The sequence below is a fragment of the Platalea leucorodia genome (assembly GCF_965183815.1).
Source record: "Platalea leucorodia genome assembly, chromosome: 2".
Classification (NCBI taxonomy): Eukaryota; Metazoa; Chordata; class Aves; order Pelecaniformes; family Threskiornithidae; genus Platalea; species Platalea leucorodia.
Genome location: NC_138824.1, coordinates 4,341,705 through 4,365,440, shown reverse-complemented (window position 1 = coordinate 4,365,440; position 23,736 = coordinate 4,341,705). Strand labels below are relative to the sequence as shown.

General features: G+C 47.1%; 1 protein-coding gene across 1 annotated transcript; it reads right to left on the bottom strand.

The window, feature by feature from the left end:
• Positions 1-6,123: 6,123 nt before the first annotated feature.
• On the bottom strand, positions 6,124-23,103 carry USP35 (ubiquitin specific peptidase 35; the record flags this gene model as incomplete). The annotated part of the gene is made up of 10 exons (XM_082337311.1): positions 22,281-23,103; positions 21,082-21,217; positions 16,375-16,504; positions 14,871-14,972; positions 11,847-12,005; positions 10,638-10,831; positions 10,423-10,516; positions 8,757-8,863; positions 6,963-8,178; positions 6,124-6,294 (listed from the first exon to the last, which is right to left on the bottom strand). The coding sequence occupies exons 1-10, from the start codon at positions 22,960-22,962 to the stop codon at positions 6,124-6,126; spliced, it is 2,991 nt and encodes a 996-aa protein (XP_082193437.1). The 5' UTR covers positions 22,963-23,103.
• Between the last annotated feature and the right edge of the window lie 633 nt (positions 23,104-23,736).

The following is a 23,736-nucleotide window of genomic DNA, read 5'->3' as shown; positions in this document are numbered from 1 at the left end:
CTGCTTGGACCAGAACATGGGACCAGAGACATCTCTCTCCCCTGATTTAACCTGAGACCCTGTGCTGCTGGGGCTGAGCGGGGACTCCTCCATGTGAGGGAAGGGGTCAAAGGCAGTACCTAGAGTCCTATAGCATCCTAAACAGGGCCAGGGCCTCTTCTCCAGCCATGAAGCCTAAGGCCATCACCCCGAGCAAGGTGGCCATCCCTTGCACCTGGGAGAGGGCTGACTAGCCCAGGCTAAGTCATCCAGGACACACAGTCCAAGAAACTGGGGGACAGCCTGAACCTCTAAATTTGTTAGGATAGACATTGACCCAGAGCTCTCTGGAGCCCCACGTGAGCCCCTGCACTCCAGCATCCCAGTCTCTTGAGCATACTGGGAACAGTTGCTCCTTTTCGCCACCCATTGAGCATGGATCCTTGGGAGGGGTAGAGCCATGCCCAGGTCTCATGCAGTGATGGGCTTCAGTAGGAAGATGTTTAAATAGCTCCCAGGTCCTGTCTGGTCTTCCTGGCCTGGGAGAGGAATAAGGGGATGGTTTCCTCAAGTCACGCTTGCATTGTGTCAGTGTTTTCCCACCTGATGACATTGGTATCCCATGTAAGAGTTGACAGCCACACTGTGTGTCCCATTGGAGGGATGTTGTCTGGATGAGATGGGTGCAGCAGGGCTGTGCCTATGGAGAAGCCCCACTTGTAACAGGAAGGGCGAAGAGCAGAGCCTAACCCCAACCCCAGCCAGGGACTGAGCCAGAGGACATGCATGGACATCAAAAAGCCATCAAGAAAATCAGAGAGACCAGTCCAGCATCAAATCACACGGGCCAATAAACCAGTTTATGGCCCCTGTTGAGTCTGCCTGCCTCTCTTCTCTGCCCAGAAAGCACCAACCTGCCCACGTGTACCCAATGATCTTGCGACTGTTAATGAGGCTCTTGCAGGTAGAGATGTGCACGTTTAGGTCATGATTTCTCCTTGGCCTGGAGCAGTTCATCCCTCCATCAGCTTGTCCTTGGTGTCTCATCCTTGTAGTCACAATTTTATCTCCTTGTTCGCAACTCCTAGAGTTGTACTGTTAATCAGGTTGCTACTTCAGTGGCTGCTCTTGAGAAAAGTTGATATGTAGCAAGGTGTGATGAAACAGCTCTCCCCCTGCCAACCCATGGCCAGCCAGTCTTGGCACGCGGTGTCCAAATTTCAACACCGTCCAGCAACATCTGGAGCAGGAGCTGGGCCACATGGCTCCATCTCTTGAGCTAAAAGAGCTTCTCAATGGACTTGCTTCCAATCAGCAGGCTCTCAATTTTCAATGCAGCCCATTGCTAACATGTAACGGGTGCATTTGTAGGCCAGTGGGTTGACTATATTGGAGAGGTTTGCCCCAAGACCAGGAGACAAGAAGCCATCATTTTTATTGTTGTTCTTCAGGTGACACCACACTTTATCTTCAGATGGGACAAGGGGGTTCATTTGAACTCTCTGTATCCCACTTTCTCTCCGTCTTGTGAAATGAAGATTTTTAGTACTTGTTTTCCCACCTCCCAGTTGTGTCGTGAGGTGTAATGAATTGACATTTAATAATGCAAAGCGCTGTTTCGAGTCTGCATGCAATGGCCGGGCGGCATGTGGTGCTACCCTGTTGTCATGCTCAGCATCACACACAACACTGCACATCCCGCTCTGCAAAACTCATTAAAAACCCCTCATCCTTAATTACCAAGGTGGAAAAATCTTGGCAGGCTTTTCTCCTGAGTGAGGGGCATGGGGGAAAAGCCATTTGCACAGTTTCAGCATTCTGCTGCCACATTGACCCTGAAAATACCACGTTTTGTTTGAGAGCCCTTTGGACGTGGTGGCTGAAGCACGTCACGGAGAAGGGGAAGGAGCAGGACCTTGGGCTCCGTGGGGAGCTCGCTGATGAATCCCGTAGGGTTAGGACCAAACCGTTAGAGTAGTTACGTCCCACTCACCCCAGCCCTTGGCGAAGTCAACAGGGCCCTGTTGACTTTGGGCATCGTTGCGTGGGAACGGACCCAGCCAAATTAGGGTAGTTTTCTCCATTTGTTTCTTAACCTGCTGCGAGGGGGGGTCAGAGCCCCGGCTTTGAAGCCGTCGCGTCGGCAGCCGATTCGCAGGGATGTTTTGTGTGTTTCAAAGCCTATGACTGTTCTTAAAAAGGAGTATTTTTAATTTTTTTTTTCCATTTGTAGAAGGAAAGATAAGAGTAATCTGTGGCAAACTGTACAGTACGTGTCTTCTTGTGGTGTCACTGTTTGAATGGTTATTAAGTTTTCAAATCACTGTGGACAGCTAATCACTTAAGTTATTAATTTATTCTTCGGGGTTTTGTTGTTTTTTTAAGTAATTTGAAACAATTATTTATCCTGTAAATTGGTCTTGAGTGAAGCCTAGATAATACTTTTTTTGCTGTTAATAAACATGGTACATGCCTGACATGAAGGTGATCTCATTTTTAAGTACTGTATATGCAGCGGGAAAGCAACAGGAAAATAAAAGAATGATAATAAAAAGCCATCTCTCACTGGTGACTCCCAGCATGGATTCAGAGTGGGGAGAGAAAGGGGGAATTAATGACTGGATCAAGTTGAATTATGCAGCACCTTTAAAGCTTTCAAAGCATCTTCCCAGCATGTCGCCAAGTATCTCCTACAGCTTCAGGTGTCCTGTCTGTGCAATGAGGGCCTTTAGGATGCAGTTAGGGTTTTTCCCGATACCAGAAGCCAAACCGTGTGTTTTTCAGCTGCTAAAGTGAATTTCATACTATGTATCTGCTCCAGGGATACACTTTGGTGTGTGCAGGGTGAGGACAAATGCTGCCTTCCTTGCCCATCAGCAGCTCGGCACCTGTGAGCCCCAGCCCAAGACACCAAATCACCCATAAAACTTAAGCACAAGAACAAGTCTTTTTCCCCAGAGTTAAAAGTTCAACCTCTCCCTTCAAGACACTTATATCTACTTTAAAAAAAAAAAAAAAGACACCTGGGGAAAGACCCCTCCCTACGGCACAGCCCCTGTAACCCCCTTTTTTAGACGAGAGCAGCATTACCTCACATCTGCAGCACATCTGGGATCCCGAACCTGGAGCTGAGGACTCTGCTGCAGGCTCTCCTTGGCCAGAGGCATGTGTGACACTATGGGCTATGCTATCATATATACTGTAATATATACTTTACCAATACACCGTATACAAATATTACTGACACTAATATTAATATAGTATATACTATAACTGCTATAGCATAGGTAGTAACATACTAATCTAATGCTATACGAGACTTCTGTAAGGCCTTTGATGCGGTCCCCCATAACATTCTTGCCTACAACTTGGGGAGATATGGGTTTGATGGATGGACCGTTCGATGGATAAGGAATTGGCTGGATGGCCGTGTCGAAAGAGTTACAGTCAACAGCTCAGTGTCCAAGTGGAAACCAGTAGCAAGGGGTGTCCCTTAAGCATCTGTAGTGGGACCAATACTATTTAATATCTTCATCAATGACATGGACAGTGGGATTGAGTGCACCCTCAGCAAATTTGTGGATGACACCAAGCTGAGTGATGTAGTTGATGATACTTTAGAGAGAAGGGATGCCCTCCAGGGGGACCTGGACAGGCTGGAGAGGTGGGCCCCTGTGAACCTCATGAGGTTCAGCAAGGCCAAGTGCAAGGTCCTGCACCTGGGTGGGGGCAACCCCCGGTATCAGCACAGGCTGGGGGATGAAGGGATGGAGAGCAGCCCTGAGGAGAAGGACTTGGGGGTGCTGGGGGATGAAAAGCTGTATGTATATGTATGTGTATATTACATATGTATGTAAATACATACTTATACTATATACATATATATATACTATATACATATATATATAGTAATTATTTTGGGGAGAGGATCATGGAGCAAACTGTAGATAATGCTGTGCAAACAGAGGCTTAGGGCTGCATCCAAAAGGGGAGTCCAATGCTAAGCGTTATAGGAAACGAACAGGGACTAAGCCAGACCACCTCACTGCACCGTTGAAACTCTCCAGGCTGCCATCGTGCTGAGCACGGCGTGCAGTTTGCCTCTGCTTATCTCAGAAAATCTTGGGGAAAAAACAAGATGTATTCAGGCAACAGCATAGCTATGATACTGTCGCTCCATTTTCCATGTTGGGTTGATTATCTGCCTTGATTATTTAGATTAGGATCTCACTAAGGCAGAGACAGTCTCCTGCAAAAGCACCTTCCAGCCCACGGCCCAGGGAATGCCTCCGGGTGACACTCCAGCACAAAGCGAGGAGCTGGCATGACAGCAACATGAAAGCTTTCGGCAACCTCTTTGGACAGGAGTTTCATAAAAGTCTGTTAGTAACAGCAGGAAACACTGTACTTTTGGTGTAACTTCAGCTTTGGGTCCATATTTATTTCCTCTTAGCACCGCTTTAAGTCTAGCAGACTTAAATAGAACGAACACACTCCGCTGCTCATCTACAAAACCCCACTAACAGGGTTGTGATCTGCATTCGGAGGGCACCCAGCTCCGGGCTGGGGGGTCCCCATCCCACCTCTGCCTGCTCCCCTCTCCCAATCCACTGCTCTGCAGGGTGGTCCTGCATCCTTGAGGTTGGATGCTCATCTCCCATCAGCTTCCCCATCTCTTTTTTGACCCATCAGCCCAATAGCTGTGACTGTTGCAATAAGACACTAAGCCTCTATGTTGAATTAATTAGTTTCCTTTATTTATATATAGGAAAGGCAATAAAAGAATATGATAGTATACACCAGAGATTTGATCCCAAGTGTCCTCTCTAGCAGACTTTCTGCTCGCGTTATCCATAGCAATATCTGTGCTTTGCTTTTTCCTCCACGGCAACACAATATTCCCACCCCAATACCCCACAGTCAGGATTAGGCCCTGCACCCAGGACCTAAGGCACAAGTCTCTGCCACTTGAGCTAGAGAAATCTCTACTACAGGTGCGAGGGAGGAGCAGGCAAGGACAACGGCTGGGGAGGGACATGGGAGGGAGACATGGTCCTGTAGACGCGCTGCCTGGGGCTTGGGTTGGCCTCCTGCCACCAAAATCAGCCCCTGTCCCATTACTGATTTATATAACACATTGGTTTACATAGTATGTATTTATATTGGGTTGATATAATATATCTGCTTGGGCTACTCTCCTTGCAAATCAGCATTTTAAAAAAATAGCTAGTGGGTTTTAGGGGGGGCTCTGTCATTTGCTGCTCAGTTCAAGGTATCCCAAAGGAAAGCCCAAGTTTTAAAGGGCAGATCCAGCCCAGAAAGCCATGAGATGACAGCAGCAGAAAGAGGCTAACCAAGTCCTAAAGACACATCTGGAAAAACAGCTGTGTTTCTGGGCCTGCCGTGTACCCTAACAGCATCCAGAGGTCACCAGTAACACAACGGGGCTTTGCTGGAGCCCAAAAAGCCCCGACTGGACCAGGTCAGTCTCTCTTGGCTGGAAAGGTTTGTGCCCCTCAGTCTCTTTTGGGTGTTTTGCAATGCTGCATAAAACCCCTCTGGTTGACCTGCCACTGCTCACTGTGACCAAGCAGACTTGCAAGCTCACCACCCTGCCAAATCAGCATTGCCATGTTGGCTGCACGGCATTTTTCAGCCTTTTTCTACCTTTAGAAGTGTGTCAAGGTGGGTTCTCAAAACCACATTAAAAAAAAAAACCAACCACCAAGCAGAGGTCCCCCCAAAACCGATTCAGCGCCACGGGAAGAGCTGCAGACGGGATGCGCGTGGGACATCTCCATCCCTGGGTCCCCACCGGGTCCATCTTCATCCCCGTCCCTGTCCCCATCCCTTCTGCAGGCTGGTGGCATGGCTCACAGCAGGCAAGACACGGCTACGCTGAAGCAAAAGGGCACTTCTCCGAGCTGTCGGCAGCTGCTCATCTCTGCGTTAGCTTAGTTACATTAAGGCGTGAAGACCAAGTGCATAGGAAGCGGTGGGACCCTCCGGGTGCCTCCAAATCAGCCCCTGAGTCCTCTTCCATTGACGTGTTCCCCAAATCCTCCTCCAAGATGCTTGCTGTCATCAGGGTGAGGAAGAGGAGCCTCTGGCCCCGTGGACATTGAATATGGTTTAACCCGTTGGTTAGAAGACAAGTCCATGAAAGGAGCCGGATCCGCCCCCGCCTGCTGCTGGGCTGCAGCCCCCCGACGAGTTGTCATCATCTTTGTCCCTGTCAAAGTCTTTCCACCACAGTGGGGATTTTGGCAAGGCAGAAATGTAGGCGGCTCTGTTCCTCGCTTCTTTTTCCTGCTCCTGGGAGAAGGAAGAGGGAGAAATAACACAAGGATATCGGCGGCTAAATGACCCGGGTAGGGGGATGCTCCCACCTTCCCCGAGAAGCCAGAGGCCTGTTTGGTTGGCCCTGCGAGCCTCCTCCAAATTAAACTGGGGTGAAAAGGCCACGTGCTCATCTCTAGAGCTTGGCAGGAGGGATGCAGCAAAGCATTGCATCTCTCCAGTGATCTAAAAACAGCCCTTCCATGTTACCTCTGGGAGAGGAGGGACCCCTCCAATTCCCCCGGGTGCTGCTCATGTCCTATGGGACACTGCTGTTTGGGAAGCATTGAACTCCACCAGTTGAATGAAAGCTGTTCTAGTTTGTATTCCCAGCTCGCCCATCTTTCCCAGGCACATAGGAGAAAATTTCAGGCAGAGCTACCTGGGGCGGACAACAGCAAGTCAACCCGGAGCACAGCCACGAGGTGTCTTGCACTAACGTTAACGCTTAATTTCATTGGGAAACTGCAACCTGTTTAAACCTGGGTGCTAAAAAGGGAAAGGGATTTGGCTTCAGGGAGTGGGTGGGTATCTGCACGCATGGATTTATCTGCAGGACGTGACCCTGGGGCTGCCCGGACGGGTGGGAACATGGCCGGGCAGCCACAGGATCGCACCCTGCTGTGCACGGCAGCGGGAGTTACCTGCAAGTAGAGGATGTTATCTTTGGAAATGGCTTCCATCAAGTCCTTATGGAGGGAGGGTTCGCCGTGCAGGCGGCCAACCTCAGCCAGAGCCTCGTGCAGCAGGCAGCTCTGCCTGCCCGGCCGCTGCCTGTAGAAGAGGACGTAGGCAGTGTCCTTGGGGAAGAAAGAGGTGACGTTGCTGACCGATTCGAAGGAGGAGAAGGAAACTCTGGTGTCGTTGAAGAGGTACCACTGGATTTCAAAGTCCAGCTGCTTGTCGGAGGGTGGTTTCGGCGCCCCATCCCGGGGCTGCCCGTGGGGGACGGTGTCGGTGCACTCCCTGGAGTAGCAGTAGTAGTGGCCACTCTCGGAGGAGATGCCTGAATGCACCACCACGCTGCAGAGGTCGTACATGACAGACATGAAGCCACTTCCCGGGGCAGCCCTGTCCTTCCCACGCCGACAAACCTCCTCGGTTTCCTCCGGGGCGACAAGGATGGGCAGCTTGAGCACCACGGGGATGGAGACGTTGTCCAAGATCTTCTTCCTCTTCATAGTCCGTGGGTCGAAGGAGAACCGCAGCAGCGTGAGGATGAGGTAATGTGGACCCTCCGTCAGCTCCGCCACCTTCTCGGCGTCCTGCAAGGACGCACATTTCTCACAGTGGTATTTATTCTCTGCTGTCAGTCTCTCCGGGGATAGAAAATAGTTGATTAAATCTGGGACAGATCTGGAGTCCTTGGGAGCACATGCCTGCTCCGCAAAAGTGGAGAGAGAGTCTTTGGCTGCATCCACGCGAATGGCATCGCCACTTAAGGGATTTGCCGCTTCTCCTGGCTCCTGGAAACCCAATGTTTCCACTGGCATTGGTGGGGCTGCAGGGTCTCTGGCCATGGGGGCCTTCCTCGGGATCCAGGGAGACCCCGTAAGCTGGCCTGGGTTTTCAGGAGGCTCAATAAACTGTGGGCCGATTTCTTCCACCGGTAAAACAGACGTGCTCCCACGCACGTGCCTGTCTGGTGGGGGAAAAGCCAGGGACAGGTCTGTGAAGGCTTCTTCTCGGGATGAGACATTCAGACACTTCAAGCAGCGGATCTTTGTCATCATTTTACCCCCAAACATCTTCTCAATCAATGTCTTGTTTAAGTAATGATGTTCCACTGCCGGAGACATCAAGCTGGATTCCTTGAGTTTCTGGTAGATCCTCTTTCCAGTTTTTTCTTCTTCATGTAATCTTTGGCAGGGGACAAAAAGGCTGCGTTATGCACCAATACAACACCAAGAGGGAGTTTCTAAAGTAGGGTTTCTGTTCTTCACTCCAAGGGGTTAACCTGCCTGTGCCCAGGGGTCTGGTGCTGTGGGAGAAAGGTGGGGAGGAGTTGGGCAGGATTTGGGAACCTGAGGTCTCCATGTGCCATTGACCCCCCTCTTCTAGCGGGATCACTGGGACACCAGAGATTCGTGATTTCCAGGTAAGAGAAAGGCAAAAATCAACATTTTACAGAGGAGGACAGCCTCTGTGGCTTGGCAGGCAAATCTCCAAACTTGATGCAATTCCCTTTGCCTTCAGAGCAAAGGCAGAAATTTTCAAGCTGAACTAAGTTCTGACCTTACCCCTAAGCCAGCTCAAACAGGGTTTTATCAAGGAGCCCCGGACCGATCTCACCATCTTTCATCCCAAGCTGCCACTCTCCCAACTCCTCCAGGTCTCAGCTACTTGCCCCATCTGCATGTGGGTCAATGTTAAACATTACGTCGAGTCTAGGGATGCCATTGTCACCAGGCTCTGAAATCAGGGCGCTTGCCACATACCGGTCCAGCAAGTACTTGAGATACTCCGAGCAGTCCTGCTGAGCGCCAGGGGTGAACCAGGGTGGCCAGGAGGCAGAGAGGAAACTCTCGGGGGAGATGGCAGGTCGCTGGCAGCAACACAGAAGAAGGAGAAGTGCTTTTAACCCGGGGGATCTGGTTCTCATTTCACATAGGGGGATGGAGAAGGAAGAGGAGGGTTTTTCTGGCTGCTTCACTGGGAGCAGGGTGCGCTTGTGTGCCTGATCAGGTCCCCTTTTTTTCCCCTACAAGGGCTAATCCCAGTGCACAGGAAGATTCTCTTGGTTTGCTGCAAGCCAGGACTGTAAGGATGAATTTCAGCTATTATTTTACATATACTTCTATAAAATATCCATGTGTTTATTTCTTCCTTCAATTTTAAAATGGTTTATTGGCCTGACCCAGAGATTTCTACTTAATTCAGCCTGAATTTAATTTGATGCTCCATTTAATTTGATCAGGATCTCTCTCACCAAATCCCTTCTTAAAAAAAAAAAAAAACAAAGCAAAAAATCCACTAAACTTCCACTCGTCATTCTGATCACTGCAGGCAGGTAATCTGTGTTATCGGATAATGTAATCACTGCCGTTAGGAAGCTGCTGTCTAATTAACATGGAAAAAGACCCATCTTCGGCAAATAAGTGACTTTAAGAACAGCCCGAAGAAGAAAAATAACTAGAAGGCTATTAGGAAATTAGCAGGAAACTATTAAGCAAAAGCTACATAAGGAGCAAATATGCTTCTGTATTTGCTCATCACAGATCACAGACACCCTAACCTGCCATCAAAAACTAGACTCTTCTATGACCAAATATTAAATTTAACAGGTTGTCTATATTTTTCCCCCCAAAGTCATCTGTAATGACATAATACCACAATACAACAAGCCAGCTCTGTCAGTCAAGGCTTGGAAAACGGAGAAGCCCAGATGACTGGTTTAACAGCAAGCGAAAATTCACTAGACTCTCAAAATCATGTCTTCTGAGGGACAGAAAGATATATTTTCAAGAGAGGAGCTAGATATGACCTAGCTGTATCTCCACGAATCACTCAGATTTCATGTTTATCAAGAAAGCATTCGTAATTAATTTGTTTAAGGGTGTTATTTTTATTTTACTTTCCCTCACATACAGAGGATTCAAAGCATCTGCAATCTAAGGGGGTTATTTTATTATTATTATTCTTTTAACAAAACCACTTTTAAGGCAATTTTCATTGATTGCTTGTGCTTTGCTGTGAAGCAAGGGGACAAGCGAGCTGCTCCAGTCTTCTTCCTTGCTGCATAGCAAGAAACAAAAACCTCTGCTTTATACCAACGGGCTTTTCGACTGGCCACATATGTAAACTATTACTGAACGGTCTTCATTATCAAAACTATTAGTTATTACACCAGCCCAACCCAGGAAGACCACAGGCTGAAGACAGGCAGCCTCGTGTGAACACAGCTCGTTTTCATGGGTGATAGGAGCTTGCCTCCTCCACCCCCAAAATTAGCCTCTTTCATATAAACAAAATTTGTCCCGTTATAAAAACCCACCAAGATCCACAGCTCCTTATCAGCACGTTGGAGTCGGCAGGAAGCAACTTGGAGACGAGCCTTTCCGCAGCCGACAGTCCAAACAAATAACTAGAACATGAAATAATTACCTGACTGTGCTCCAAAAACGCAAAGAGCCACTGGAGCTTTGTCATCAGGGGCTGGGAGTTGCCCTCGGTTAAATTCAACACCGAATGCCGAAAGCTGCAGAAGAAAAGCAGAGATGCAAAACGTAAGATGGAAAATCAGTTCAGGACATGCAACACCGGTGCAATGAGCAACCCCTGGAGCAGTCTTGAGTGGGAGCAAGGGAGGAAAAACTCACTCCGAAGCCATGAAAAGAGACTGTATGATGCTGTTCATGTAGCAGGTGTTTCCCAAGTTAATTAACCCGATCTTGCCCGTCTCCGATTTGGACGCCAGGCGTGGGTAGAAGCAGGCCAGCTCGTTCTTCTGGGAGGTCCAAGCATTTTGTCCCAAAAGATGTTTAATCCGGTCTTCATTTGGAATAGGAAGAGCCTTGGAAAGAGAGATCTGTGTTATGAATCGTTATCTTCCCACATGAAGAATTAGTAACGGGCAACTGCAAAACTCCTCTGCTAGAGGTGTTCACGTAACTCGTTTCCCCTGCTCTTCACATGAGCATGCATCTATGCAAGGAAGTGTTTAGCTGCTAGTATTAGCCCTTTAGAGGCATTCAAGATTAAAGTTATAGCTAAAACCCACAGGCACGATCAGGACTTCTGCAGGCCCACCATAAGGGAAGTATGTGTTAAAAATATGTGCTTATAAAAAATTTTTTCAGCACTGCTGAGGCCGCACCTCAAGCACTGTGTTCAGTTTTGGGCCCCTCACTACAAGAAGGACATTGAGGTGCTGGAGCGGGTCCAAAGAAGGGCAACGAAGTTGGTGAAGGGTCTAGAGCACAAGTCTTATGAGGAGCGGCTGAGGGAACTGGGGTTGTTTAGTCTGGAGAAGAGAAGGCTGAGGGGAGCCCTTATTGCCCTCTACAACTCCCTGAAAGGAGGTTGTAGTCAGGTGGGGGTCGGTCTCTTCTCCCAAGTTACAAGCGATACGATGAGAGGGAACGGCCTCAAGCTGCACCAGGAGAAGTTTAGGTTGGATATCAGAAAAAACTTCTTCACCAAAAGGGCAGTCAGGCCCTGGCACAGGCTGCCCAGGGCAGTGGTTGAGTCCCCATCCCTGGAGGTATTTAAAAGAAGGGTAGACGTGGTGCTCAAGGACATGGTTTAGTGGTGGGCTTGGTAGTGATAGGTTAACGGTTGGACTCGATGATCTTAAGGGTCTTTTCCAACCTTAATGATTCTATGATTCTATGATTCTATAAGTATCTTCCCTCAACTTGCCTACGTGGGGCTCAAACTCAGAATTTTAAACCCTTTCCTCTACCACAATTTCAGTGTTGAGATCAGGACATCTCTACCAGTAGGACAGTCCCGCCGCACTAGGCTGCAAACTGAGGTGCCGTTTCCATATGGAAAATAGAAAAATGGCCAAAAGGTGCGTGTCTTACTTTAACCGCTTCTAGGACTGGTTCATAGAGATCTGGAAATCCTGAGAAGCGGAAGAACATGCAGTGGATGAGCTCGGCCAGCTGCTCCAGGGTGCTGGTGGCAGAGTTGGAGTCCTCCTTCTTCAGAGAGGCCACCAGCCTGGGGATGTGAGGGAGCAGCTGGAAAAGGAACATTCACTACATCAAAAATGGCTCCAAATTACTTGCAGAGCTTTAACACACATGCAGAGGAATGAAATTCACCCCCAGGCAGAAAGGACAGTCAACAGGAGTTGACTTCAGTCCCATTCTGGACTTCATCCTTCACCCTATGAACTCAACAGCAATTCTTCTGTTGACTTTAGTAATGCAAATGCTATAGACCTTAGAGGGTTTCATGTTGCCTGACACCTGCAGGTCTGTGCTGCTGCTTTGCCGTGCTGCGATTACCATTCTTTGTGCAGATCAATCTCTACTAAATCACACACCCACGATGGAAAGGAGCGTTTTATGCCGACTGCCAAGTGCAGGGATTCAAACCTACAAGATAGATGAATTAGCCTACAAGAAGTGTTGTCTGGTGTGCTATATTTTATTTTATACTATACAAACTGAACTGGAATTGGTATGGTCGGATGGGTGGTGACAGGCACATAAACAGCACATTTGTTATTTTGCTTTCAGCTAGAAAATTTAAAATGAACAAGCAGACGCAAATGCAAATGATACATTGCTCACGGGCACCCTCTGCTGACCCCGCAGCTGCACAGAGAATTAATAACCTATTCCCAATCCTGCAGATGTCTACAGTGACCCTGGGCACTTGCGCAACCTTTTTCATATTTATATTTTATGTGATTTTTACTCCAGAACAATCCTGGAGTAAAGTCTCAGGATCCCCAGGCCGGCCATTTCCCAGCCCTCCCTTCATCTTCCTCTCTTCTTTCTCTGTCTCTCTTTCTTTCTCCTCAAAATGTGGGTGATTTTAACTTATTTCCTTTCCACCAGAAAAGTTTTGTTGGGGAAGCAAATGAATCCCAGTACCATTTTATAAATCAATATTTTGCCAAGCTGTGATGGGAACAATTCTCAAAACCCTTCCAAAGAGCCAGGGAAAACACAAAAAGATAAGAAGCAAGACCGGTTTGTGCCCTGTTTTTCAAAAATAGGGGAGGAAATTTGTGCTCGCTGGGCTGCAGATGGAAACTTAAAGCCAAGAGCAACCGACAGCTTTTGGAGTGTTTCAAATTTTGGACGCCCAACTGAAGACAATCCGTTGGAACAACCCTATTTTTAGAAACCGAAGAGTTTCTCAAGAAATTCAGGCTCATTTAAAGCGTCTCCAGCTGAGGAATGAAAAAACATCAGTTGAAAATGTTGGCTAGCTTTACTTTTTTCCAGCCTTATCTGTTTATTCTGTGAACTTTAGGTGAAAAGCAAAATGTAAGGGCTTTAACGAAAAAAGTATAAAGTCAAACATTAATAGGAGTAATTTTCCATTACTTCTTTTATCAGTTCAATCATTGCAAGCATGCTTTTGCCTTCAACTCTGTTTTTTAATTACAGCATTCCAGTGGCAACACCGACAAGAAGCAGAGCCATGCCTTAGTGTCAACAGCAAAATAAAATATAAACTATCACTGTGGAAAAGAAAAGAGGAGATTCAGATACTGCTAAAAGTGTTTTTCACCTTTAACAGTGGAGAGTTCATGAAGCAGAAGTGTTCTGACTCAGTCTTCAAGTCTTACGGAGCTGATGCTGTGCAATGATTGGAAAGATGCCCCATCACTTTAAGAAATGGTAATGGGTGCCACATATTGGTGACAATTTGAAGTCACACGTGGGATGGGGCCCACTGAGTCCAAGGACAGTCAGGCACCTGCTTAGGAAACAGCAAGGGCTGTTTAAGAATATATTGCCTGTCCTCCACTGCGTGAGCCCTCCGAGACGCTCTCAATGCGAAGGCTTCACCTAACACATCCCAAAGCCAGAGCAACAGCTACAACACCTCAGCTGAAAGGGTGGGAATGAATATGGGGCCGTATCTTCTAAACCTGACCCTGAAATTTCATCCTAAGCCAGCCTGGGTCAGCATAGCCCTGCTCACCTTCCTGTCCCAGGCCAGCCCTCCACCTCCTCCCCTCTTCTTCTCCAGGCAAATGCAATAGTGCAGGTTTGTGGTTGACCCGGACCCAGACTGACCATCATGATTTTCTGCTAGGTTAAGTTTCACCTGGGCTCCTTTTACAACACAGTTCAGCACACGGCCATACAAACGGCTCAGCAAAAGGGAGAGTGGCTGGGAGAAGCAAGCAGTCTAAGAGCAAGAGCAGGGAAGAGGAGAACCTCCTCTTCCACCTGCAGGGCTGGCAAACACCAGGTTAAAACAACTGCAAGAGCAATACAGCCACTGTGGATGAGACCCTCAGTATGGCTTGACAGGCCATCCAGTATATTTGCATTAACTGCATCCTTGGCTGGTGGGCTTTGAAGTTGAGAGAGGACCATGAGGACGCACTTGCCCATAGAGACCACTCCTCCAGGTGGTAGAGCACCACAGAAAAAAAGCCAAGCATGCACACATTGCACACACTTCAAATCTGGAAGGGCCAAGCCTCAACCAGCTTCATACTGATTTATCCCCAGAGATGAGCCATCCAGCTGTTAAGCCTCAAGAGAAATGGGAGAAACCATCAGAGGAGAAAGCAAACCCTCGCTTCTCCTCTGCACCTCGCTCTCTGCCATAGAGTGGTTGCTCTGTCTGTTGCAACCAACTCCTTTAAGGCTCAGGACTTGCCTCTGCATCTCAGCACCAGCTCCACGGTGCCCAAAAAGCTGTTCGGGCTGCAGGAGAGGGTGACCAGCTGCCAGGACAGGCTGCAAGTGGATGGACAGGGTTGGGTTTACATCACTTGGTGAAATCAAGCAGATGAGGGAAATCTTCCCCAATATCTCAGCACCTTAGGCTCCCTCCCACCCCTGTTGCCCCATGGCATGGTTACAGTCAGGATGATGCCCTCATCTGAGTGCCGGACGCAGCCTTACCAAGTGAAATGCCTCGTGGGAGTGCTGGAAGCTCAGCAGCATGTACTGCAGGACGGACAAAGCCCCCTCTCTCACGATGGGGTACAGCAATTTGGAGAAGACCTGGTGGGGGAGAAAAAAAGCAAATGACAAAGCAGAATGGCACCGCAACACGCATGAGAAGGGGCCAGCAGGAAAGAGAGGCACTGGGCATCTACCACGGCTGCTGGTCTGTCCCTACTCCACGCTGGATGTCAAAGCAAGCAGCCTACAGCCAGTCCTCCAGAGTCATCTCCTGTCCAGAGCATGGCCAGGGCATCCTAAAAATACCGTGTGGGTTATCCTCACTCTGTCAGGCCTCTGTAATGCTTGGCACAGCAAGGCGCAGAGCTCGGTAACACTGCTGCATCTCCATACCTCCTGATGGATGAGGCTGTGCAAGCACAGAGCATTTTCTAAAATGCACCTCTTCTGGTTTATTGTGATATTTGGAACTTTATCACCAACCTTTCAGGCAGAGAGATAGAAAGCGAAGGCCTTTGTCAAAGGCTAAGTAATGATATTTATCCTACTTTACAGAAAATGGCGTAAGCTGGCAATGCCCTCTACCCCTTTCAGACCATACTTTGAGAGTTTCCAAGAACAGCACGTTATTTTAAGGGCTGTGTCCCTTTCCTATGCATTAACAACGAAAGGAAGGATAAAGAAAAGCCAGAGACGCTTGGCTACTCTCCCACTGCTCAATACACATGGGGGATCACAGGGACAAATGCAGTTATTGATAATCTTCCAATACTGATAATTATGGTATTGATAACTTCTATGGTGACTTCCACTGGAGGCTCAGCCAGGTGTTCTCCCCATCTTATGAAGGAGGGAACAGCAGGAACACAGCATGGAAAATGCTTCTGAAGTGGCGACCAATTTCAGCGCTTGGTCACACGGTTTTCAGAGAGCAGCAAGTACTCCCTGCTGAAACAGGTGATGGCAATGGCAGTGGGGGCTTTATCTGCGCTAATAAATGAACTAAAGCTAGGGCACAGGCTTTAAAACTGACCTGTGACTGTGTGGACTGTTAACATGCTCACTGGTATGTGTTTTGCCCACGCTAACCAGCACTGATCCAGGCACAGCTGAAGGAGAGCATGTCACATTCCCAAAGGCAGGTTGTACAAAAGCTCCATAGTTTGGGAAGAAAACTGTTTGGTTGGCTGGAAAATCCTTGGCCTGTTTTATTTCATAACCTTTACAACATCAGTATCTTTGCAAACCAAGACCTAAAGAACTGCAGGTTGTTCTGGAGAACGTCATTCCTGGTCGCAAAAGCAGCATCAGCCCGCCACCCCATACACAGCAATGCAGCATTCGCAGAGGGTGCAGGGGGCACAATGGGCCCTTCAAAACCCTTTTTCTCTTCTCTATACATCTCAGTTCACATCTCATCCTCATTTGGCTGAGAGGCAAGAAGATATCTCAGGTGCAAGAAGTCTGTTGTTCACATTCGTGTTTAAAAGAGCTCACTGACCTTTTCAATTTTCGAAAGAGTAACTTCAATCAAGATGCTGAACTTTTTCACTGCAGCCAAACCCTTCAGCAGGGCAATGATCCACTTGTCTATGTTCTTTCCCAGGGGCCAGGACACCCAGTCGATCATCCTGAAACGAAATACAAACTCTTAAAGTAAATTTAATGCACATATCGTGAAAGCCAAGCTCTGCTCTGGGTTAAACCTCTTCCACGTCCAGTGGGATGACCGAATAAGAGATGGGCTCCACATAAGGCATTTCACATGTTATTCAAAGCACAACAGAGCCTGAAGTTGAATTACCTCAATGTCATCGGCACGCTGTGGCTCATCAGAGGACCTGACCCAAGTCCGTAGAAGAAAGTGGGGATTTCTTCCACTAACTTCAGTCAACTTGAGTTTGAGTTTTTAACATCAATATGGTGTTCTATATACCATAGCTCTGCGTTGTGGATTTTCTAATATATCTTCCAGAGCAGGCCCTAGAAGGACCACCTCTGTTTTTAAAGAATCATAAGGCAGACCTAAGGGGGTAGTGATGGATATCTGTATCCACGTGAGGTGTTGATCGAGATCTCTGCATTGTCGCCGTTAGAGAACAAGTGATACTGGTATGATCTCTGCATTTTTACTGGTAAGGAAAAACCACTCAGATTCAGATCTTAAAATTCTCTGTGTGGGAAACATTCATATCCAAAAACACATTAAAAAAAATACTGGTAACCCTAATAGGAGCCAGATATTCATGAATGTCACAGTTAACAAATTTCTTCTATAGCCACTCAACCAACATGTTGTCATGTTTCTGCAAGTAATAAGTACTTTACAGTACTCATAAAAAAATAACCACAAACTGAGTGATGACAGGTTGTTTCTGTTTAAGTTTAGTGTTAAACAAAAATGGGAAGTAACCAGGGTTTGGGATCTCCAGGGGTCAAACTTTGCTAACCATTTCAGTACCTTTGATTTGAAGATATCCCATATTTTCAGTCTCCCACCTCAGCCCAGCTATCTTACCCAGTCAGTCCCTTCTGCTTATCAGTCTGCATCTTGTGCAAAATGTATGAAGGGAACACAGATAACTAACCACCACAAGGCAAAGAGCAGGAATACGTGCAGTCTACAAGAAACTGGAAAAATAAAAGGCTAGCCTTGAAAAGCCGAATATATTGGGATATATTGGGATGTTGAGAAATACCAAAAGTCAAGCCAAGTTGGATAATTAGGCAAATACCACAAAAGCTTCTGCAGACGTTTGCATCAGAGGAGAATAAGGAAAGCCATGCAATCACTCTATATGGAGGATGTGATGGTGATTAAAGATATGATATGGCCTCTAGATGTGTCTTCCAAACTAAATACATCCTCTGCCTCCGTTTTCAGCAAGAGGAAGGAATTGATCAGAGTGACAAAGAGGAGGCAGATAAAAGATTTGAGAATGGAAACAAGAGCAACAAGAGCTGATATGAAAGCGAAACATGAAGAGCTCATGAACTCCAAGCAAGGTGGTGATGATTGCTATCATCATGTAAAATTCAACTCTGGTGAGTTTTAATGACTCTATCAACTTTGGCATGGTGCTTTATGTGGGAAGAATAGGCAGACAGTTCCTATAATGAAGGCAGGCAATGAGAGCATGCCTGCAAAGAAGGGATAGTGTGCCACAGGGTGCTATCATAGGTGCCAAAGCCAGGTTTGTCAGGATATATGAATTTCTAGTCAAAGGGCAGAAGCAGATCATATCTGACTGTATATCTGTGAGGAGGTTACAAGCAACTTTCTTCAGGATCTAATGCTGTTAGCTCAAACATCCTGAACATGGCAGTGAAATTTGTGGTGATGCAAAGCTGAACGGCATCATCAACACAAGAGGAGGATCAAGGTATCACAAGGAAGACCCTGAGGATTAGAGATGTAGAACTGGGAGGAAATGCATTGATTCGAAATGCATGCAAGGCACAAGAAATCGATGCTACGTGACAGTAACTCATCTGCTTGAAGACAACCAGCCAGGCACCAGGTGACTAAAGGTTCCCAGTGTAACTGTAGCCATGGAAAAGACCAGCACCATTCTGTGGTGCAGAAGAAAAGGTGTTTTCTATGGCAAAACAATGACCTCTCAAGCTGTTGTCTAAGGCCATGATGAACCACACCTGGAACATGGTGCACAAACCTCACCATCCATGCCCTAGACCAATGAACTGAAGAGGAATCAGGTGTTGAAAAAGCCTGTTAAGGTGGTCAGGGAAATGAAGAACCTTTCCTGAGAGAAAAGCTTAAAATAACCTGGCTTGTTTAGCACAGCCATGGGAAAGCAGAAATGGGAAGGAGCTGCTCTGCCCACATACATTGAAGGAATAAACACCAGGGAGGGAAAAGAGCTATTTCAGCTATTCATGTAGGCATAAGATCAAATGAACTATAAGATGGACAGAAATAGATATAGGCTGGCTAGCAGAAGAGAGATTCGAACCATTAAAGCAACCCAATGGTGGAACAGCTATGAAAGAAGAGCAGTGGGAGCAAAAGCCTTTCCTGCTTTGAGGCGCGTAGTTGAACATTCATGAAAGGGGTCTGTAATGTCAATGCCTATAAAGCAGGGAGATGGATTCAGGGATCCAAAGGCCCCTCTTCACCCTATCTTCTTTTACACAGGCATAAAATAACCTTGTCTACTATAAGCTATTTTTTACCAGCACTAGTGGCTAAGTTACAGTCCTGCCTGCTGCCTGCCTGCGTTGCTACAGTAGGAAGAAATTACATTTTAAATTTACATTGCACTTTCCACATTGCAAGATTCACAAATATTTTGGAAGCCAGGGCCCTAATTTTCCAAAGGAGCCATTGATTTGATATGCTAAACTTTTATAAGCTCAGATCCTGATTTCCAGAGGTAGCAACTGCCTGCGTTGGTGTGTGATGGTAGATGCCTTCTTCGTAGAATAGAATAGAATAGAATAGAATAGGATCATTAAGGTTGGAAAAGACCCTTAGGACATGGGCTCTTTGAAACAGATACACCCCCAGGAAAAAAAAATAATAAAAAAACAGATCAGTGAGTACTTCTAAATTCATGGATGCACAGTAATAGAGTTTATCTGAAAAGAGAAAACTCTAAAAGAAACTCTATAAAAGAGATTGTGGTGAACACTTATACCAGCAGGTGCCAGGCTTGCTTTTTTTTACCACCATTTGTTCTTTAAACGCTTGTATCAGAAGCTCCACCCCACGTCCAGTTTATTCCCCTGCTACTAACTCTCAAGCCCAAACTTCAGAGGAAAAGACTTCTCTATGCAACCAGTTTGTCAGGGATCCTAACCTGAGAGATACTTTCAACTTGTACGTTTTTCTTTGATTTTCTAGGCCAGGAGCACACTCATTGAAAGGCCAACAGTTGTGCAGTTTTCTGGGGCACCTGCCTGCCATAAACATGCTGCCAAAACTTCCACATTTCTCCTAAGTGATCTTAATTACATTTTGCAGGCTCTGCTTAATGTTTGGCTATGTAATCATTTACTCATCCTTCTGCGTGACAAAGAACATTTTAAGGAATGATGCAATTGATTTTGCAAGCTCTGTATTTAGACAGTGGTGGTCAGAGGATTTATTGCCTGGAGCTCACAGCAGCAGGTTCCCAGAATGAGAAAAAGATGGAGAAGAGGGTTAAGAACTGAACTGATAACTTCATCTTTTGTCTTGGGTTGCTCCGGACTCTGGGAACACCAAGACCTTCCCCAGCAAGTCAAAGAGAAGCAACTTCTTTCGGCATACGTAAAGTTGCCATCAGGAATAATGTGTGTTTCTGTCACGTAACCTTATTGCACGGGACACGAATCCTGTAACAAGAAGAGGAAAAGAGATGTTTCCAGTGAGATGAAGTCACATCAGCTCCCTTGAGTTAAGTGCTTGTGCTACTGCACGTGAACATCACCCATTTCTCTAAGGAAAGCATGGGTTGAAGATACTCCTAAGCACGTCTGGAGCAACGCACTGGAGCACAGAGGAGTTGCAGGATTTGGACACAAGTGTGCAAGGAAGATCTGGTGATGTCAAAGAGGGCAGTGGCTCTGCAAAGACCAGGTTCCGCATGTCCGATAGTATTTCACCCACTACTCTTCATCATGCTGTGATGAGGTCTCCATTGACTCCGCCTACACAGAGGGTACGGATAAACATTATACAGAACCAAGACCCAGACCAGCAGCACTGCATTCATCTGACAAAGGTCAAGGCAGGATCATTGAAACTGTTGGGCATACCTCCCTCTCCAAGATTTTCAGCTCTGACTGGTGATTTAGGATGATGTTCTTCTGAAGGGAGACAGGGATCAATATGAAATTCTGAAAAGGAGATTTTGTGAAGAAAAGGCCCTCAACAGCTTCTGGAAAAAAATCAAAACTGTTCAAGATATCTTATGTTGGGCATCCCATAACACTACTTACTTATAAGAAAAAAAAGACCAAATCAAACCAAACAAATATAGCAATAATAATAATCATCATCATCATTAACAGTCTTTATTCTAGTTCTCTAGGCCCTCAGGGCTGGAAGGAAGGATCCAGAAATTCCCCTTTTCCCCACACACTCCTCACAAGACAGCACCAGCCAAACGGGTTGGGATAAAACCACACAGAGGAACTGAGTGGAGCTTTGTGGCCGGTTTTAGTCCGACCTGAGAATGACGTTCACTAATGCAGCTTCTCCTACCTGCCGATGGCCGTCATCATTTGCACATCGGTGATGCTGTCATCATTGGTTATGTTTCTTATGACGCCATCCATCAGCTCCAGAGGGACAAACTGGACCACACTGGCCAAGGCGTTGGATGGTGCTTCCTGCTCCTCTGCAAGACATGGATGAGCGTCAGCAATGAAGATGTTAGTTGCTGGGAAAACCAGGCACATGAGGTCATTTCTTGGCTCTAAAAGCCAAATCATTTCTGCCTACGTAAATGGAGTGGATAGTCAGCTGGCGTAAGTGAGCAAAGTGGAGTCCACACTTAGCTGTGCTAGGAGGACAATTCCCCAGATCCCACTGTAGCACATAACGAGGTTGGGTCATAGCAGATGGGCTGTAGCATAAAGCCACACGCAGCCCCAAGGGAGGAAGAGATCACAGGCACAGGAGGGTTCTTGGGCCAACCCTGGGTCCCAGATTCCCTCTGCATGCTCTCTTTATACTAATTACCGCAAATAATTGCAACGGGATGTGACTGCAGGTTTGCCTGCCTGAAGCACCTTCCAAAGGATGAGGCTTTCATACAGAAGGCACTGAAAAACCCACCTCCTCGTGGGCTTAGGAATAGCTAGAGCAGGAGCTCACCTGCCAGCAGAGAGGCCAGTCTTTCATGGCACTGGTACTTCCAAAAATCTCCTGAGACCTTCTGCATTAACCTGAAGGCCCCAGAAGCTGGATAAATATCTTCTGTCCCAACTTAAGATACGAACACCCTCCAGAGAGATAGTAGGGCTTCCTACCTCTAGGTCAGTGAGAAATAACTCCTTAGTTTTGTCCATAGTTTCTGGTAAGGAGCAGGCTGTGGGGTCCCATCAAGTCAGCCATAAGAGAGTGACATTTCTAAAAGCTTTCAAGTCCAACTCTAACCAGTTGCAGATAAGGTGCTTTCCATTAAGCCCAGCTGATACTGGAAAGTGCTGAACACACAAACTTGTGCTGCATATATTTCAACCCAGTTAACAACTCCTGTATACAGACTCTATGTGGTTTCAGGGGATATTGTTTTCCTAGCTTAAAGCCCTGGGTAACTTTTAGGAATGTTTGTTTATTATATTTAGGTTTGGCTGCATTTCTGGAGTGGATAAGAACCATACAAGATGTCAAACTAATCAAATTTGACTTCATCAGAGCCAACATTTACATTCCCAGCCTTTTTTTTTTCTAATTACCTGTTGAAGAAATGATAGTGAACAGCTCCTTCAAAGAGGGCAGGATGGCTGAGGTCTGAGTCCTCCAGATCCTCTGCAGCAGACCGCTCACTTTGTTCACCTGCTCCAAAAACTCCATGATGTCCTCTTCCCCCTCGGAGGCACACTGGAACTGCCCGATGCACCGGATCAGCTGCTGACAAAACAAGACCTGGTGTTTGCCCGTGGGAATGCATTGAGGATGCTGGGTTAAGAGTTTGCTGATCTTCGCACACTGCTTGGGGCTGGGCCTCTCGCAGACTTTCCGGAGCACCTCAATCCTCAATAAGCTGAAGATGCTGTTTGCTGATGGGCTTTCCAAGATGAACTGCAGTCCTAATTGGATATAATCAAGTACATAATGGCTTCTCTTCCCCAGAGGTCCATAGCCTTCCTGAAGGAGACTCAGCAGGAAGCGGACGTTGAAGAACTCCTCAAATTCCTCTGGGTGGTAGTGGCCGTAGACCTCCAAAACCTCTTTCCCGATCTCTCTTTTATACTTGGTGTCCCCCGTGAGATAAAGTTTGGTAGACAGCTCCAGCATGGACCAGCATTGCTCACTGTCCATGGGCTGCTTCGCTGCCTCAATGACGCGCCTCACAAGCCCTTGCTTCACATTGTTGGGGTATGAGGACATCACCACAGCTTCCAGTATCTTATCCATCTCTGCTCCCAGCTGCTGAAAGAGAGGAACAGAGCAGCAGGTTAGTTCAAGCAGGGTCTGCTGAGCTTTCAAGCCCAGGTTGACAAAGGAGGTCAAAGAAGCAGAGCTTGAGAGCTGTCTAGGACCACTATGAAGATGATAATTCTTGTGCTCTTTTCATGGTGGCATTCAGAAAATTTTCCACTCTGGTGGTGTTTGACTGAGACTAAAGCCCCCAAACTGAAAGAACACACAAAAATACAGAACTTCTTCAGACTAATCACACATTTGAGCATTTTTGTCTTGTAAACAACCAACTACAATCTTACACTTGACCCTAGGGATGGATCAGCTCCCTCTCCTTGATGGGTTCAGCATCTCAGGATGGTGCCCCATGTTTCAACAAAATCCAATCCCCACTGGATACAGCCTGCCACAGATCCATGGAGAGGCTGAGTGGGGAATTAGGGGAGGCAAGGTCTTCTACTGGTGTCTCCTGGCTCAGGTGTCCTCAAGAGGCAAAGATGCTCCTGATGATTGTCTTCACATTCAGGGAAGGAGAGAAAAGTCCCGGGAAGCAGAGATGGGATCGCAGCTTCTCTGTGCAATAGCAGGGGTGTACGTTTGACATTTACGCTGTGCTGCCAGCCACTCTGGCTGAGTGGTGCAGTCTTGGCTGCTCCCCAGGGACCTGCCGCATTTGTATGCAGGACCAAAGCGAGCAGGGAGAGAAACTGCAGACTCAGGCAAAGTTTCCCATTCGTCATGGCCCAAATTCACCAGCGATAAAATGTT